A 15,289-nucleotide genomic window follows, 5' to 3' on the forward strand; every position below is an offset into this window, starting at 1 on the left:
CTGTTGAAGGAAGACAAAGAAGCCTTAGAAGGGGATGATATTCTGTCTCTTGAACCACTGGGCAAATTACAACATTTTTTGTGTGTGAAAAGATGAGGTGATCCCAGAAAACAGACACCTCATTTCTTTCTCCGACATTGAAAGAAGTTCATACGTTAACTCAAGATTGTTTTCTTGGTTTTGATGAAATAAATGACTTACCACACATAACATTGTAAAGTTCAATGTTTTCAAATGGAGGCACTTTAGTCTTGTACTTAAATGTTGGGCCATAACCTACGAAAACAGTCTTCGAAAAGAAAAGAAAACAAACAAAACAATTAGGCATTGCTAATATCCAGTAGCAACCCTTCCTTGATTTATAAATGCTTTGCAAGCTTCACTCACACCACCATTCCCATCCCTTCCTGGAGTCACTAAAACACACTTCCAGGAGCATACCTGCATACTGTTGACCTTGTTATCAAATCCATGGTCTCCCTGGAAAAAACATTTTCCCGATGGTTTCTTATAAACATCCAAAGGTTTCCTAGAGTGAAACAATTGTACAATCAGTCAGGATTTCTCATGAAATCATTCTGATTAAACAAAGAAAAACCAGAAAAACAATGCACAAAAAATATCTCTAAGGAGTGGATCTTACAAGTATCTTCTTCTCATTGTAATTGCATCACTCCTGTGGTGACGAAAACATGATGCTGTTCTTTTGCCCCAAGTGCTTTTGCTTTGACAATCAGCCCAGGACAAATTGGGACCTGAAGTCCTGGTCCCCTCCTCATGCCTCGTGCTTGCACTGAGCAAAGCCCTGGTCACAGGTATAGACACACCTTGTAGATACTGCACGTTCGATTCCAGACCACCACAATAAAGAGAACATCACAGTAAACTGAGTCACATGAAGTCTTTGGTTTCCCAGTGCATAGAAAATGTATGTTTACACTCTACTATATTAAGTATGCAATAGCATTATGTCTAAAACAACAACGCGCATACCTTAATTTAAAAATAGTGCTGTCAGAAAAATGTTACCTATAGACTCTCGATGCAGGGTTGCCACAAAGCTTCAACTGTCTGCCTATGTGCTTCACTAGCTCCAGGACTGTAAGACTCTCCACTCTGGGGCCGTGTTTGTCTGGTTCATTTCTACATACCCATCACTATGCTCCATGCTAAGCACACAGTTGGCACTTTAAAAATATGTGATTTTAATCAATGAATGGAGATCTGTATTCTATAAAAATGTTTGCATACAAATTTACCTGTCAACAGATTTACCTAGTAATACCACTAGAGAACATAACTGAGTCATAAGCTTAACATATGTAATAGTGGCATAGCTAAGAAGAGCCAAGCCTCACCTAGACAGTACCTCTATTTAGAAACAGAAAACGGAAACCCTGCTCTCTAGACATCAAAAGCATCTGAGCTTCCTTGTTGAGACAGGAAGATGCCTTTTGCCTAGAGTCGTGCTGCACTTTTCCAAAACACTTTCATGTGTATTAAGACAAATATTTCCTAAGTACCTATAGGTACATTGCACTGAAGTAAAGTGCTTGGGGGAAAACAAAGAAATTAAACTTTGGGGTCTTTGCTCTTAGGAAAAGTACTTTCCGCTTGGGATAATAAGATATGTGCATATAATAACTCAACGGTGCAAGACATAAGTTGAAAAAAATTACTGCTGATTAAAATGGCTGGCTTTGGTCTACACTAATTTGCTCAACTATCTTCATCTTTTACTTAACTCCTACTCAACTCCCAAGTTTTCTTCATTGAAACCTACAAACGGTACAAATTTGCTCATTCTTCCAAGCCATCCCATACTCAGCCAAGCCATTTTGGTCACAGTTTTGTAACTTTTCCTTGAAGACTCCCCATGTCTGTTCTAAATGATCTCAATAATTTCTAGTTTACATACATATCTCTTCACAATCCTACATATTTCACTTTATGCACCCCCTGACAATTACAGTAGGATATTCGTGTATTTGTCACATGTGTCTCTCTAGATGTTCCATACTGATGCAATCTCTTAGAGGACACACGTTTTCTTGTTATCTTCTCTCCCTTGTAAATTCATTCAAGTTCCAAGCCAGAGTACATCTAGTAGTTGTTCAATTATTACTAAGTTAATTAAGACTGAGTCTCAGCACTTTTTTTTTTTTTGCGGTACGTGGGCCCCTCACTGTTGTGGCCTCTCCTGTTGCGGAGCAAGCCTCCGGACACACAGGATCAGCGGCCTTGGCTCACGGGGCCAGCCGCTCTGCGGCATGTGGGATCCTCCCAGACCGGGGCACGAACCCATGTCTCCTGCATCAGCAGGCGGACTCTCAACCACTGTGCCACCAGGGAAGCCCTCAGCACTTTTTTAAAGGAGAAAGTCAGAGCAAGAGTGAGTGGGGGACTTCCCTGGTGGCACAATGGTTAAGAATCCGCCTGCCAGTTCAGGGGACACGGGTTCGATCCCTGGTCCGGGAAGATCCCACATGCCGCAGAGCAACTAAGCCCGTGCGCCACAACTACTGAGCCTGCGCTCTAGAGCCCGTGAGCCACAACTACTGAAGCCCACATGCCCTAGAGCCCGTGCCACAAATACTGAGCCCGTGTGCTGCAACCACTGAAGACCCCGCCTAGAGCCCGTGCTCCGCAACAAGAGAAGCCACCGCAATGAGAAGCCCGCGCACCGCAACAAAGAGTAGCCCCCGCTCACCTCAACTAGAGAAAGCGCAGGCGCAGCAACGAAGACCCAGCACAGCCAAAAGAAAGAAGAAAAAAAAAAGAGTGAGTAGGAAAGGGCTACCCCCAGGTCTGTGTGAAAGTGATTAAGCTTTGGATAATTAACTCTTTGGAACTGGTCAGAGCTTCCAGACACATCCTACATCAGATTCAAGAGCAAGGAATAGTCTCTTCCATATTGGAGAGTCTTTTGTAGTTCAAAACAAGGCAAACATCTGAAATATTTAAGGCAATGTAAAACACGCCTCTGTTCAGTAACAGAGTAACAGAGGTTTTAAGATTAACAACATTTTCTGAACTCTTCTATAAATGTCACTACAAGCTGAGTTTCATCAACGGAGGCCAAACCTGTCCAGTGTGGTAAGGCGATGTCCCAGGCGTATGTTTGATTTACTCAAGTAATAAGAATAGAATGTAAATTTGAAAAACAAAACAGAGAGACAAAGATGCACTGAGAGGCTACAAAGAGCCACCAAGATGCTGAGACCAGGAACACAGAGATGTATTGTCTCGGGGCTAATTGTTTATCCAGCACACAAACTCTTTGCAAACGATGAGATTTCCAACTGAGATTTCTTTTTATAATGGCTAAGGACCTTAAAGCACTCCAGCTGCCAGAGGGGTGGTTATGAAGATGAGAATCAGGGACAGCCTATCCCCAAGTTACCTTGCGACGTGCCATCTTCGGTCCACCAGTAAATGGATCTCCTCAATTCTTCTGTTGTTGGCATAGTGCAAACGTTTGGGAAGGTGCTGTTTCATGTAAGGCTTAAAGTGCTGATCTGGTTTTTTACACTGAAATAGAAATGGATATTGAACTTCAGATGGAGTGTCTTCTAGAAGAGTCCAAGACACTCTCTCTAGAAAGAGGAAGGAGGTTTTAAGTCAAACGAAAGGCTAATTACTGAATAAATGGCATCGGTCACCCCTATCAAATGACAAAAGCTGAAAACAAATAGATTCAAAGGGGATTAGATAATGTTGAAGAAGACATAGAAGGTTGTCAGAGGGGAGTTAGTAATTGTTAAGATACATTCCTGACTCGCGAGACCATCATGAAGAGCAACTCAAACTCCAAGGCTTTTCCCAAATGCTTCAAATCAAGGGATGGGGAGGTGGGGTGGGAAGGGAGGAGAAGGCATGTTCAGGACCATGTGATTACAGTCTCATGTGCCTTTAAGGTCTCTATCCCGGATGGGAAAACTATGGAACAGGGTGGTGGGCAGATCTGGTTCAGAAAGAGTAAGGATCTGTTTAATCATGAATGAATACTTTTCAGCCCTAATGGCAAAGGTCAAATACTCTCATTTTGTTTTGTTACCAAGACCATTAGGGAGCCTGCAGCTGTCCACGGGCCAGAAAGCTCTTAGGGAAACAAATATACAGGATGGCAGGGCAGTGAGGAAAATGTTCCTCTCAGCCTACGGGGGAGTTGAATACAGGAGATGAGTGTGTGGAAGCTACTCCAAGGGCAGAGGCCTGGTGACATGCAATACTTACCGTGAGATTAGCAATAATGACTTTAGGGTCATCTGTTCAAAGAGAGAAGGAGAAAGATTTCAAAAGAGTTGACAGTAATCACTGAGAGAAATCATTTTTGCAGCGAGAGACTCGATTCTTTTTTTTTTCTCCTAGAAGACCTATCACTTTAGATTTTGTGTAAAATATATGTAAAACTGTGTGTGGGTATTTAAAATTTCAGTAAGTGAAATGTATCTAAATGAGAGGAACAATTCCTATGGTAAATGTCCCTGCTAGGTCCAAGTCAACCTTTCCGGAAGGGAATTCCTCCTTCCAGAGCACCGGGGTATTGCTGGGTAAATTGCTTTTTTAAAATTCTCCCAAATGGTCCCTCTGGAACCTGGATTGAGTTTATTTGAAATTTAACATCAGGAACTACACTGGGCATTTGGGGCTTTTAATGTAACTTCCTATGTATCTGCAGATCTTTCAAACAAGCGATCAACCACTTTTAAGATGAATCTTCTAATCCATTATTTTTTCCTCAGTAATATCACAGGTCTAATTACATAGGTGGCTGCCCCTTTCCAGTTACAGACACACACATGTATGTACCTTCTTTACTTTCACTACCAGCAAACAAAGGATATTTTAGTCAATACCCTGAACTAGCTAAAAGCAAAACTATGTAAATGATGGCTGTGTATAAACTGTGGACAGGATTATATTATCTGAAGGTCCCTTTTTGGCGGGGGTGGGGGGAGAAAGAGGAGATTGTAGGTTGGTTGCATTTTGTTTTGTTTTCCAAAAATTTGCTTCAGCATGTCATTATAGAATCAGCAGAAAAGGAAAGCAGCGTTCAGAAGAGATACCGACAGCCATGAGGCAACCGTCCCTGGACTATAAACATCAGTGGAGCAGGTCATGTCTCTGTCATTTCCTGCTGCGTCCCCAGGGCCTGGTAAGCACTCAATAAACATTTGTTAATAAATATAAATAAATATTTGTTCATGTTTGGTGCAAATGCATGAATAAGCTTTCCTTGCAGCATAAATATACACTCTTCAAAGACAATGTTCAGCATCTTAGTTCTAAAGCTATGAAATTCGAAGATAAAAAAATGTGGATTCCCTTCTCCTTAAATTGGGGTTAAAACTGAGTTGCATCTTTCAATGACAAGAAAATAAGTAATAATGGTAGCGGTAATAATTAACCCAAATTGTGTCCATACCACGTTCGGTCTCTGTAAGGGCTTTGCAGGCACTGTCTCCCTGGTCATTCACAACTAGTCTGCTGGAATGTAGGTGCGATCAGAAACCTCACTGAGCCAATTGGCATTTAGAAGGTGGAGGCGGGGGACGAGGGGAACGTGCACACTGGGGCCCTGCTGGCAATCTGACTGAGCAAAGCCATGCTGTGAACCTCTACATTCAGTGACCTCATCAACCACAGTCCTCAAAGGGACCAAACAGAATGAGTTCATGTTCTTTGATAATGAAGAAAAATAAATAGGACAGGGCAGTCTTGTGCTCAGATAAATCCCGGAGAACTTCTAGGAAATAACAAATGCCTGAGTCCACGTGTGGGACACCAATCCTTCAATTCTGAAATACTCAGCCCTCTCATGCTAACAGCTCCCAGAGAGCAGGGGAGGCCCCCAGGACAGGGTAGTGGTTAAGAGTCAGTTAGGCATCTGGGTTTAAATCCCCGCTCTGCCGCTCACTGACTGTCGTCCTCTTAGCCGGTTACTTCACCTCTCTCTGAGCCTTGATTGCCACTGTTTATAAGAGGAGAGGATAATACCTAACACACAGGCCATTGGAAGGATTCAATAAAATGTGTATACATCTGGCTGAAAGAGTGATGTGACGAAAACATCATCGTCATAACTACCATTTATATAGCTTTGACTACGTGCTAAACACTCATCTAAGTGAGATGTAGAGAATCTCTCATTTAATCTTCCCCCAAATCCTTACGTTACAGATGGCAAATATTTGAACCCACACATCCTGCCACCGTTGTTTTTGCTCTTAAACACCTCGCTCTCCCATCTCTCATAAAATGTATGAACGTGTTTTTTAAAATACAAGACATTTAATTATTGGTAGTTATCATTTCATTAGCCTTAGGAAAGTTTTCTTTCCACCCCTAAAGCAACCTCCCCATTACTTTTACTGATGTTTTGAAATACTTTTCAAAATAGACAAAAACTTTCTTGCATAAGCCCTAGAATGCAAATACTAAATCAAGAGGTACCGTAGTGACTCTGCAGGCCACTCTGGCAAGGGCCTGCCTCGCTCAAGGGAACAGAGAAGACAGGACACGGAAGATAGAAAAGGCATGGAAAAGAGAAGGCAGAGACACCAACGTTTTGTTTATTTCACAGCGTTGCCTGGAGCTGACCTTGGAACAGTTCCCATTTCTGTTGACTCAGTAACATCGTTTGGGGAAAACTTAATTTTCCAAAGCTTTATGCTTGGTGCCAATGGTTTCTTATTCCCAAGGCTAAAAATGCGAAAGGATTTTTTTCTTCCCCAAAATGCAGCATGCCTCCGATAAAACTATACACTTCTCCAAAGCTAGGTGGTTGGGCAGCATGTAAAACATCTTAGCCCATAAATCAAAGTTCTCGTCAGTGGCATATCATAACCCAAATGTGTAAAACAGAAGTGATAAGATTATTCCTGTTTATTTCATTTCTAATCTTTCAAAACAGCTGCCACTTTCCAAGGACTTAAGAGTTTCTCCTGCTGCTTTCTGTCAATCACCTTTCTAAAGGTAAAGAGTTCCCTTCAACCAGGCTCCTAGGAAGGTTTAGGGTCTGAGGGCACTTTTGCCAACCCTGTCATGGACTCCCTCACTTGAGCTAAAGAGTAAACCTGAACCTCTTGTTGGAAAGTTTGTCTCTTGTAAGCAGAAGTTTATGGTTATACACGTGACTCAAATTAAGTGTATTTTTCACATGATAAAAACAAGAGCAAATATTTACATGATGCTACCAGGGGCCAGGAACTATTCTAAGTGATATACATAGATTCATTTTCACAACAACCCTATGAGCTCGTTGTTATTTATCATCCCTTTTTTCAGATGAAAAAAACTGAGGTTTAGAATTTCAGTGACTCATTCAAGTTCACTCAGCTGAGCAGCAGAGCTAGGATTTCCACCCAAGTAGTCTAGCTTCAGAAAATAAGCCCTTTCTCACTCCACTAAGTTACCCTTCTAACAATTTAGTATTTTAAGAGTCAACTTACATTTAGCATTATTGCTAAATTTGGGTCGAATTCTTCCTAGAGTTCCTGGCACTAAAGTAATGTCATCCACATTAGTTAGGTAATTGCTCAAGAATTCGGTTCTATCACATGTGACATCTTCCATTCCTATGGGGAGGGAAAAGAAAGTATTTTCAGGCAACTGTAAAATTAAAATCTCCACACAGACACTAAAGGTAACATTCAGGCCTCTCCTTAATTCGTTTTTCACAACTTAACATGAGGATCCCTCTCTTTTGAGGTTTCTTAACTTGACTTTGAATTGTTGAATGTTTCATTATATAATCTTTTCATCAGACATTGCTTTAGTCATATCATCTTGCAGCACTAGAAGGCTGAAAATGCATCATCTCAATTATACTTTAAGTCATTCAGCAAGACCAACAAGATAAAGGAAGTAACTGTGATCTTAAAAAAAAAATCTATTTACACTGTCATTATGTAAAAGAGCTATTCTTTAAAAAAAAAAAAAAAATCCCAGATTGCTTTAAACCCTTCCCAGCTAGGGGTGGTGTAAATAGCTGTGTCCCTTTTACAAAATGTCATTTTCCAACTCTCTAATGTATCTAGCGACTTGAGTACATAATCACCAGTCCTCACCCTGCCTTCACTGGTGGCCTTGGATGTTACTGACAAAACAATACTGGCAACAAGAGAGAGAAAGAAAAATGTCAGCCCCAGTGACCACCCAAACTGAAAAACAAAATAACGCTGAAAACAAGCTGTAAACAATATAATCAGTTAAAACTGAAAGCTAGCAACTAGAATATAAAAAGGGTCTTGGTAGGGAATTTTTTCACCAACAAATATTGCCCCCTCCCACCCATGATTTGTTTCCTGCCTCCCATCAAGGAGAATTTCTTGATCAATATTAAAAAAATAAATAAAAACAAACTCAAATCTTAGAATCACAAGTTATGGAGGCTGGAAGAGAACTTTATTGTCATTTCAGAATTTATGAGATGAGATGAAGCTATAAAGGTTTAATATATTGCTTTGTATAATCCAGTATCCAAATATTTTTTAAGTGGGGAAACTTAAATGATTCTGTAAAGGATTCCCTAAGGTTTTGGAACAAAGAAATATAACTCAGAGTGGCCCAGATATGGTGAAATTCAAATTATCACCTTCTGGGATCCCAGATTCAGACCCCTCTTTTTAAAATATAAATTGGAAGGAAGAGAGAGAAAAACATATCCCAACATAGCACAAGGGTTATAGATCTTGCCTTTTAACATTTAAAATCTCAGGAGGAGTAACTGAAGCAATAAACAGCTGTTACGTTCGAGTACAGTGTGAATCCAGGAAGGGGAAGTCTCTAAATACATGTTAATGGAAGACTAGAAGACTCTTCCATTTGCTGCCTTCCTAAGTCACTTAAGCCACCCCAGTGGTGAACCATCTCTTTTGCTTTCAAAGTGCTTCTCAAGCATCATCACCCTTCACCCTCCAGACCAACTCTGTGTTGGTGGTATTAGTGTTCTCATTCTACAGACCAGGAGGCTGAGACTTGGAGAGGCTTTTAAGTGGCACAGTGCAATTTGAACTCCATTGCAACTCATTCTTTCTCCCAAACCCAGGCTCTGGAACACTAGACAATGCTACCTTTTAAGAAAGAGATGCTGTGCCATCTATTCATCTCAGAAGCCTGTACACTGGCAAGACCAGACTGGAATCCAGCCAAGACTTTTACAGTGCTCCAGCATGTGAGTCACTGGAGCCCATCTACTTCTTAGACATATGGCTCCACCATGTAAGCAAGTGTTCTTGACACCTCTGGGCAACTTAAATCAAATCAGCTGTGTCACAGGCCCCCCATTCTCTGTCTTATCTGCAGCTCTCCACCAAGTCAAACTCATGGAACGTGATTTTGCAGATGGTTACATTTAGTCCCTGCAAAAGAGCATATTAGTTCTAGGGTTTTCTTTGTTTTGTTCTTGTTTTAATTTCTTATAGATCTTCTAGAAAATTCTATAAAGAAAACTTCAGGCCCAGAGCAGAGTTTTGATTAGGGAGAGTTATCTGCCCTTCTTAACAGAACTACCAAGTCAACTAATTTTCTTCTTCCAAACCCTCTCCTAGAAGGGAGCAGCCCCATATTCCAGAGCCATGATTTCAATTTGCTGGTTCTGGAAGGCAGAAGGCACTCTCAGTCTGCACACCTGTGAAATAAGAATGCTCTCTGCTGCACCCTCCCACCCCAGCTCTACAGACATATATGTTTATAATGCTCTTAATCCATACATTTTTCTACTTTATACAGTGATTTAGAAAACAGCTTCCTAAACTGCTTCTTCCTCTCTTAACAGTCTTCTCTACTGAACCAGGGTCCTCTGATTTGGGTCTTGAATTCGCTCAATGAACGCATGGAAATCACTTTTCTCATATGCCACTTCTTTGACAAGAAGCCCGTGTCTCCACCTTTTTTAAAATCATATTTAGATTTATTTTTTAGCCACATGAACTCTGTGGGCTCCTTTTGGGGATGTGGCTAGGAGGGATATGTCACATTCACAGAGGAAGCTCTTAATATCACAAGGGAATTGTCTGCAATCTTTTTTTTTTTTTTGTCATGCTGTACAGCATGAGGGATATCAGTTCCCCCGCCAGGGACTGAGCTCAGGCCCCAGCAGTGAAAGCGCCGAATCCTAACCACTGGACCGCCAGGGAATTCCCTGCAACTTTTTAATATGGGACAGATTTTTGTAGGAAGGCTTTTCCTGCGAAGAATAGGAAGATACAGGAATTCCCTGGTTTTGATCAAAATGTATGCAGGGTCATCTCAGGTCGTCTCATAATTTTGAGTCACGGCTCGATTTCTTTCTCCATCCTGAAGAAAGGCGGAAGGAGGAAGAAGAATACAACCTGGGATTCTGAGAGCAAGGGTTTCCCCAGCACATCAGAAACGTTATCTATCTGGATAAAGAAACAAAGCTTTACCATGGTCTCCAACAAAGATGACATTTACACAGCGATGCAGCTTTAGTTGTTTCAGTCCATCCATTAATTGCCCCACTGTTTTGTCAATATCCCTCAGAGGATTTGTCATCTGGAAAAAGGAGCAAATTAGTCCCTGAAGGTTTCTTTTTTTTTTTTTTCTTCCTTTCAGTATCTCATAGATCTTCTACCCCTAAAACATTCTGGAAAGAAAACTTCAGGCCCAGAGGCAGAGCTTTGTCTAGGGAGATTTTCCTGCCTTTCTAAATGGAAACATGGTCTAAGCATTTTTATTTATATTCTTTTAGGAATGTAAAACCTCTCCTCATTCAATCCCTTTCAAGATTCTTTGATATAAAAATAGAAAAATTAAGGGCACTTCTTTTTTTAGAGATAAAATGGCCTTTCTAAAATGTAACCATGTTCTTTAAGTCCAAGAATTTTGACAGTGAGTCAGATGGACAGTTTAAGCCTCTTGTTCCCTACGTGAAATCACCTAGGCTTTGAACCATGGCAAGAAGATGGAGGCTAAGTGAATCAAAAGCAGTTCTGAGGTTAAACGCTAACCTTCCACTGGATGCCAAATTAGAGCATCATTAATACAAAGAGATCCATCTAGTGTTCCAAAAAACTTACTGTCAATTTCTGACAACAATAGATTCTTAATAGAAGGACCACTGCTAAGAAGCAAGCTACTACTTCTCAGTTTAGTCCCTTTCAAGCTGATTTTGAGTAAAATAAAAATCTACAAGAGATCAAACTTCAATAGAAGTGAATCATTGAGCTTGTTCTAGAACGTTTCTTATTTAGCCTAACGAAAACTGAAAACTCAGTTCTCTGAAGAACATTTCCAAAGCATAAGAATCATAATCCATCTCTCATGTTCTTGTTTCAAATGGAAGTTTCTGATAGCAGGAATGCCACCACCTACTAGAGATTTCCTTCTCCCTCTCATCTCTGTGCAACGGAAAGATTTTCAAGAAACATCCCATCAGACAAACACTTGACAGAACTTTAGCTGAATTTGACAGCTTAGCTACAATCACACATATCCACTCAAAATGACAGAGATAAGAACGGAAGGGATCGGCATATCTTTTTCCCTCAGACACATAATCTTATCTTCCATTAGCATCTTCTCAGATGACTCTTGACCTTTCCTCATATCATGTCATCAGTAAAATCAGGTGTAAATTTGTTTTTCTTCATGACAGGAGTCAATATTTCAAATTCTGTCCCAAGGAGTAAGTCACAAGTGAAAGTTTCATAATGATGTGTGCGGCATAATCTGAAGAGACTAACAGAGGGCAGACTTAGCGGTATTTGCTTCTGAGTAAACTGTGCTCTCCTCTAAGACCTTCACCTGGACAAAGAAATACCAAATGCACAACCTATGTCAACCCTTGGCAACAAATTCATTCTCTTCAGTCAGAAAGATGACTCAGGTTAAAATCCAGAACCTATTTCTTAGTGATTAGTTCAAACAATCATAAATAAGATAGTCCCTCGGAGGTCTCCGGAGGTTTCAAGAAAAGTAACAACCTATAGGCTATTCTGAATGTAATGAAAAGAGTACACATTGCTCGTATCTCTATAAGAAAACACACCCAACTCTATCTACCCCTTGTTTTCTCTCTCCTTCTGTCTCGGCTCTTCCCTTGCCTATCATCTAAGACCTCTTCTGAACTTGGAAGGTACAGACCACTAATCTAGTCCAAAATACTATTGAGTTCTAATCTATACCGTCTCTCAGGATTTCCCCGACTACCTTGCTGGGTTGTTCTCAAGAACCAAGGCTACAAGAAACTGTGACAAATTCTGTGAAAAAGTGCAAGCAAAACCAATAGCTTTCTTAACACTCATTCAAGCCTAAATATTCATACTAGTCTGGGGCAACTAACTTTAAAGAAAGTAGAAGTTGTTTTTTGTTTTTTTTTTTCTGGCTGAAAGATCAAGAAGTCTTCACATCAGTGTTAACCTCTGAAGGAGCAGATTCTTCTGGACTCAAAGCCAAGGATGACACACCAGACTTTTTCTTTAACATATTCAGCTGATTTTCAAACCAAGGCACTGAAGGAAACCTTCAACTCAGACCTGCCCGCCACAAAGCTTTGGAACAACAGATAAACTTACTTTGTCCTGACGAGTCTCCGCAGCATAATGCTCCATCCTATGTAATTTTCTTCTTCTTTTCTTTGGAGGAGTAACTGGTCTTTCCTGTCTCCTCTTAGGGGTAACCTTCCTCTTAGGTCTCTTAGCCGGAGTAAAAGGTGAACCATAACTACTGTCCTGTACTGGCGGATAGAGATGTCTGGACTCAGAAGTCGTCTGTCCCTCTGGGTCAGATCATAAAGCTCACACTTTGCCATCTGGGGTCAGCAGAGTCTTAGTTAAAAAAAAAAAACTGACTCCTTAAGTGAGAAAAAGTTGGTATGAGGGATGATTTGGGGAACTCTACAGAGAGAAGCCTCCTAGATTGATCTTGATGTTGCTGTTACAGCTTCTTCACTGAGAACAAGAATATAATTTAAGAGAATCTGGTCGTGTGGGTCTCTTTTGGCTGAGGGGCCTACTGTGGATAGACCTGAAGGTGACACAGAATTCTGCATTCCATAACTCCTGCCTTACAGAGAGACTGGTCCTTGGCTATGAAAAGCTCTCCATGTATAAAGTACTAGCTGAAAACTAAATGGAATGCTAGTCACTTGGTCGTTTCAAGGTGCTAAAGGATTCACGGAGGTGGCTCCAATTCAGATTCTAACAGGTATGTGTTCAGAACACCAACTATATCCAAGCAACTGTCACCTTCATCGGAAAGGATCAGGAAAAGAAATTTTAAACCAGGGATGGAATGAAACATAAATACTAAGCAGTCCTCCTTGGTCATGAATGTACTTCCACAAATCAGCAGAGAGAACTTCCCACTGATAATTTAGGTTTCTGGTAGAGAAGAACTCGGAGCTAAGAGGTAACCATAAATAGAACTGTCTTTTTAAAAATCCTCTTGTAAAATTAGGTCAAATGTAAAAAGTCATCGAGACCTCTTCATCTTGGTATACATATATATATCAAGAAAGATTCTACTTATACTCTTTCTGTTAGACATTCCCCTTTTAGCGGTGGTTGGGGGGTAGTGGCTGTACTATGCATTTGTTTTGAAAATCTAACGAGCAGTAAAGGCTGACACGTAAACTGTAGATGAGGAAGGTAACCTTTTGGGACTTCCAAATGCTGGAGAAAAACAGGCCCCTGATTTGCTGATGGTGCAAAGGTGAATTAAAGCAGCAAGCCCTGCTGTCTACCTAGCTGATTTCTCTCGGTGGGACTGTTCCGAGACTCATTCAAACGCAAGAAGGGCCAGGAGGAGGAGCGATGTTAGTGTATCCAAAAAGGAGGCCATCTGCCATGCGATTTCACTGTTTCCAGAGCAAGCCACTGCAAAGGCATCGCCACAGCTGTCTCATCCTCTCTCTCCGGCAGAGCGATGGAAAGACAGCCCCACGGACTCTGGTTTGGTTTGGTTTTTTTTTAATGCCTCTAGTTTTAGCCAATTCCCCATGAGATGAGAAGCAAAAGGAAAAAGGAGGGTTTACCATTTCATGGTCACCAAATTCATTCAGCTAGTGCTCGAGTCTGCCCATCAGACACTCGGCCATTTGCAAGAGACCTCAACATTCCGAAGGCTCCAAAGGTAGCCCTTCTGATTGCAGCAGGTTAGAGGGGCGGCAGGAGAAACAGGATTTTAGTCAAAATGAGTTTTCATCCAGGGATTATATTGCATGGATTTCCTTCTTTGAATGTTAGAGGTTGACAATAGCTAAGTTTTCACTGACCAGCCATACTTTAGTCTGACTTTAGAAGATTTAGCCTGAGGTTATTAAAAGGATGGGAAGGAGAGGGGCAACTTTCCCTGCTTTTCAGGATACTTTGCCATCTGGAGGTAGTAACTAGCCAGCCAAAGCTCTGCCTCTAGGCCTGAAGAGCAGCTGAACGGAGAGTCACAGGGAAAGCATAGAAGCTCAGAGAGAAAAAGGTTGCGCCAGTAACCAAAAGCAAGCATATTTTCTGAACATTCACCATTACACTGTGAAACCAGGAGCAATACGCCATTTCTTGAAGCTATTAGCCCAATGTTTGCGAATCGTCCTGAAAAAAGTATACTCAGGTATCAAGCGGATACAGCACAGACTTCGAGTGTGTTGGAGCACACAACATTTTGCCAGATTGAATCATTTCGATTAAATTTCAAATGCAAGGTGTAAAAGATAACATGTTACCGATTTTAAAAATACTATTTCAGCTACATGCACAGTAAGTGTAGATGAGGGATATATAGGTAGATAAACCAATTTGTCTACCACAAAAAATAGGTTTTGCTGGCTTTGGATTCATGTTTTAAACTGTTTTGTTTTTCTTTCAGTAAAAAATAAGATTCCTAGAACCAAATGAGAAATCGTTGAAATCTGAAAACATCCCTTGCTTTTGCGGGAGAAAGTGACCAAGTTCTCAGGTTATCATAACTGAAGATACATCGTAAGTGTTTTACCCCGTAGATATATGAGAATATCCCAGTTATAAGAAGCATTAACACTAAAAAGAACATAGCACGAATACTTCCAACTCTTAATTCAAAAATACTCAGGAAAAAATGTTTGTATATTTATGAGAGTCCTGAACGTAGAACCATCATTACAGCAAATTAAAGTGTCCTATGTTATGCTTCCTTTATCACTGCTCAGGACTTTAAAAGAACCTTTTAGTTTATTTCTCGATCAAAAACACACTTTCAAGTAAGTAATTATAACTGACCTACACATATTAGAAATCCAGAGATGTTAATGAGTAAAGAAGATTCATTGCTAAGCCATATAACTTTTAAG

At 40.7% G+C, this 15,289-nt stretch overlaps 1 protein-coding gene across 8 annotated transcripts in view; it reads right to left on the reverse strand.

Annotated features, from left to right (window-relative positions):
• The window catches only part of ENPP2 (ectonucleotide pyrophosphatase/phosphodiesterase 2), a 107,146-nt gene that overhangs the window by 25,291 nt on the left and 66,566 nt on the right, over positions 1-15,289 (reverse strand). For 7 of the 8 annotated variants that reach the window (XM_032610575.1, XM_032610577.1, XM_032610578.1 and 4 more), the window contains 6 exons: positions 10,413-10,521; positions 7,455-7,580; positions 4,237-4,268; positions 3,404-3,531; positions 442-529; positions 202-289 (listed from right to left, as the gene is read on the reverse strand). In XM_032610575.1, the coding sequence (XP_032466466.1) occupies positions 202-289; positions 442-529; positions 3,404-3,531; positions 4,237-4,268; positions 7,455-7,580; positions 10,413-10,521 (571 nt within the window). The remainder of the gene's footprint in view (positions 1-201; positions 290-441; positions 530-3,403; positions 3,532-4,236; positions 4,269-7,454; positions 7,581-10,412; positions 10,522-15,289) is intronic. The other variant, XM_032610581.1, reaches the window with a different exon arrangement.

The sequence above is a fragment of the Phocoena sinus genome, chromosome 17 (genome assembly GCF_008692025.1).
Source record: "Phocoena sinus isolate mPhoSin1 chromosome 17, mPhoSin1.pri, whole genome shotgun sequence".
Lineage (NCBI taxonomy): Eukaryota > Metazoa > Chordata > Mammalia > Artiodactyla > Phocoenidae > Phocoena > Phocoena sinus.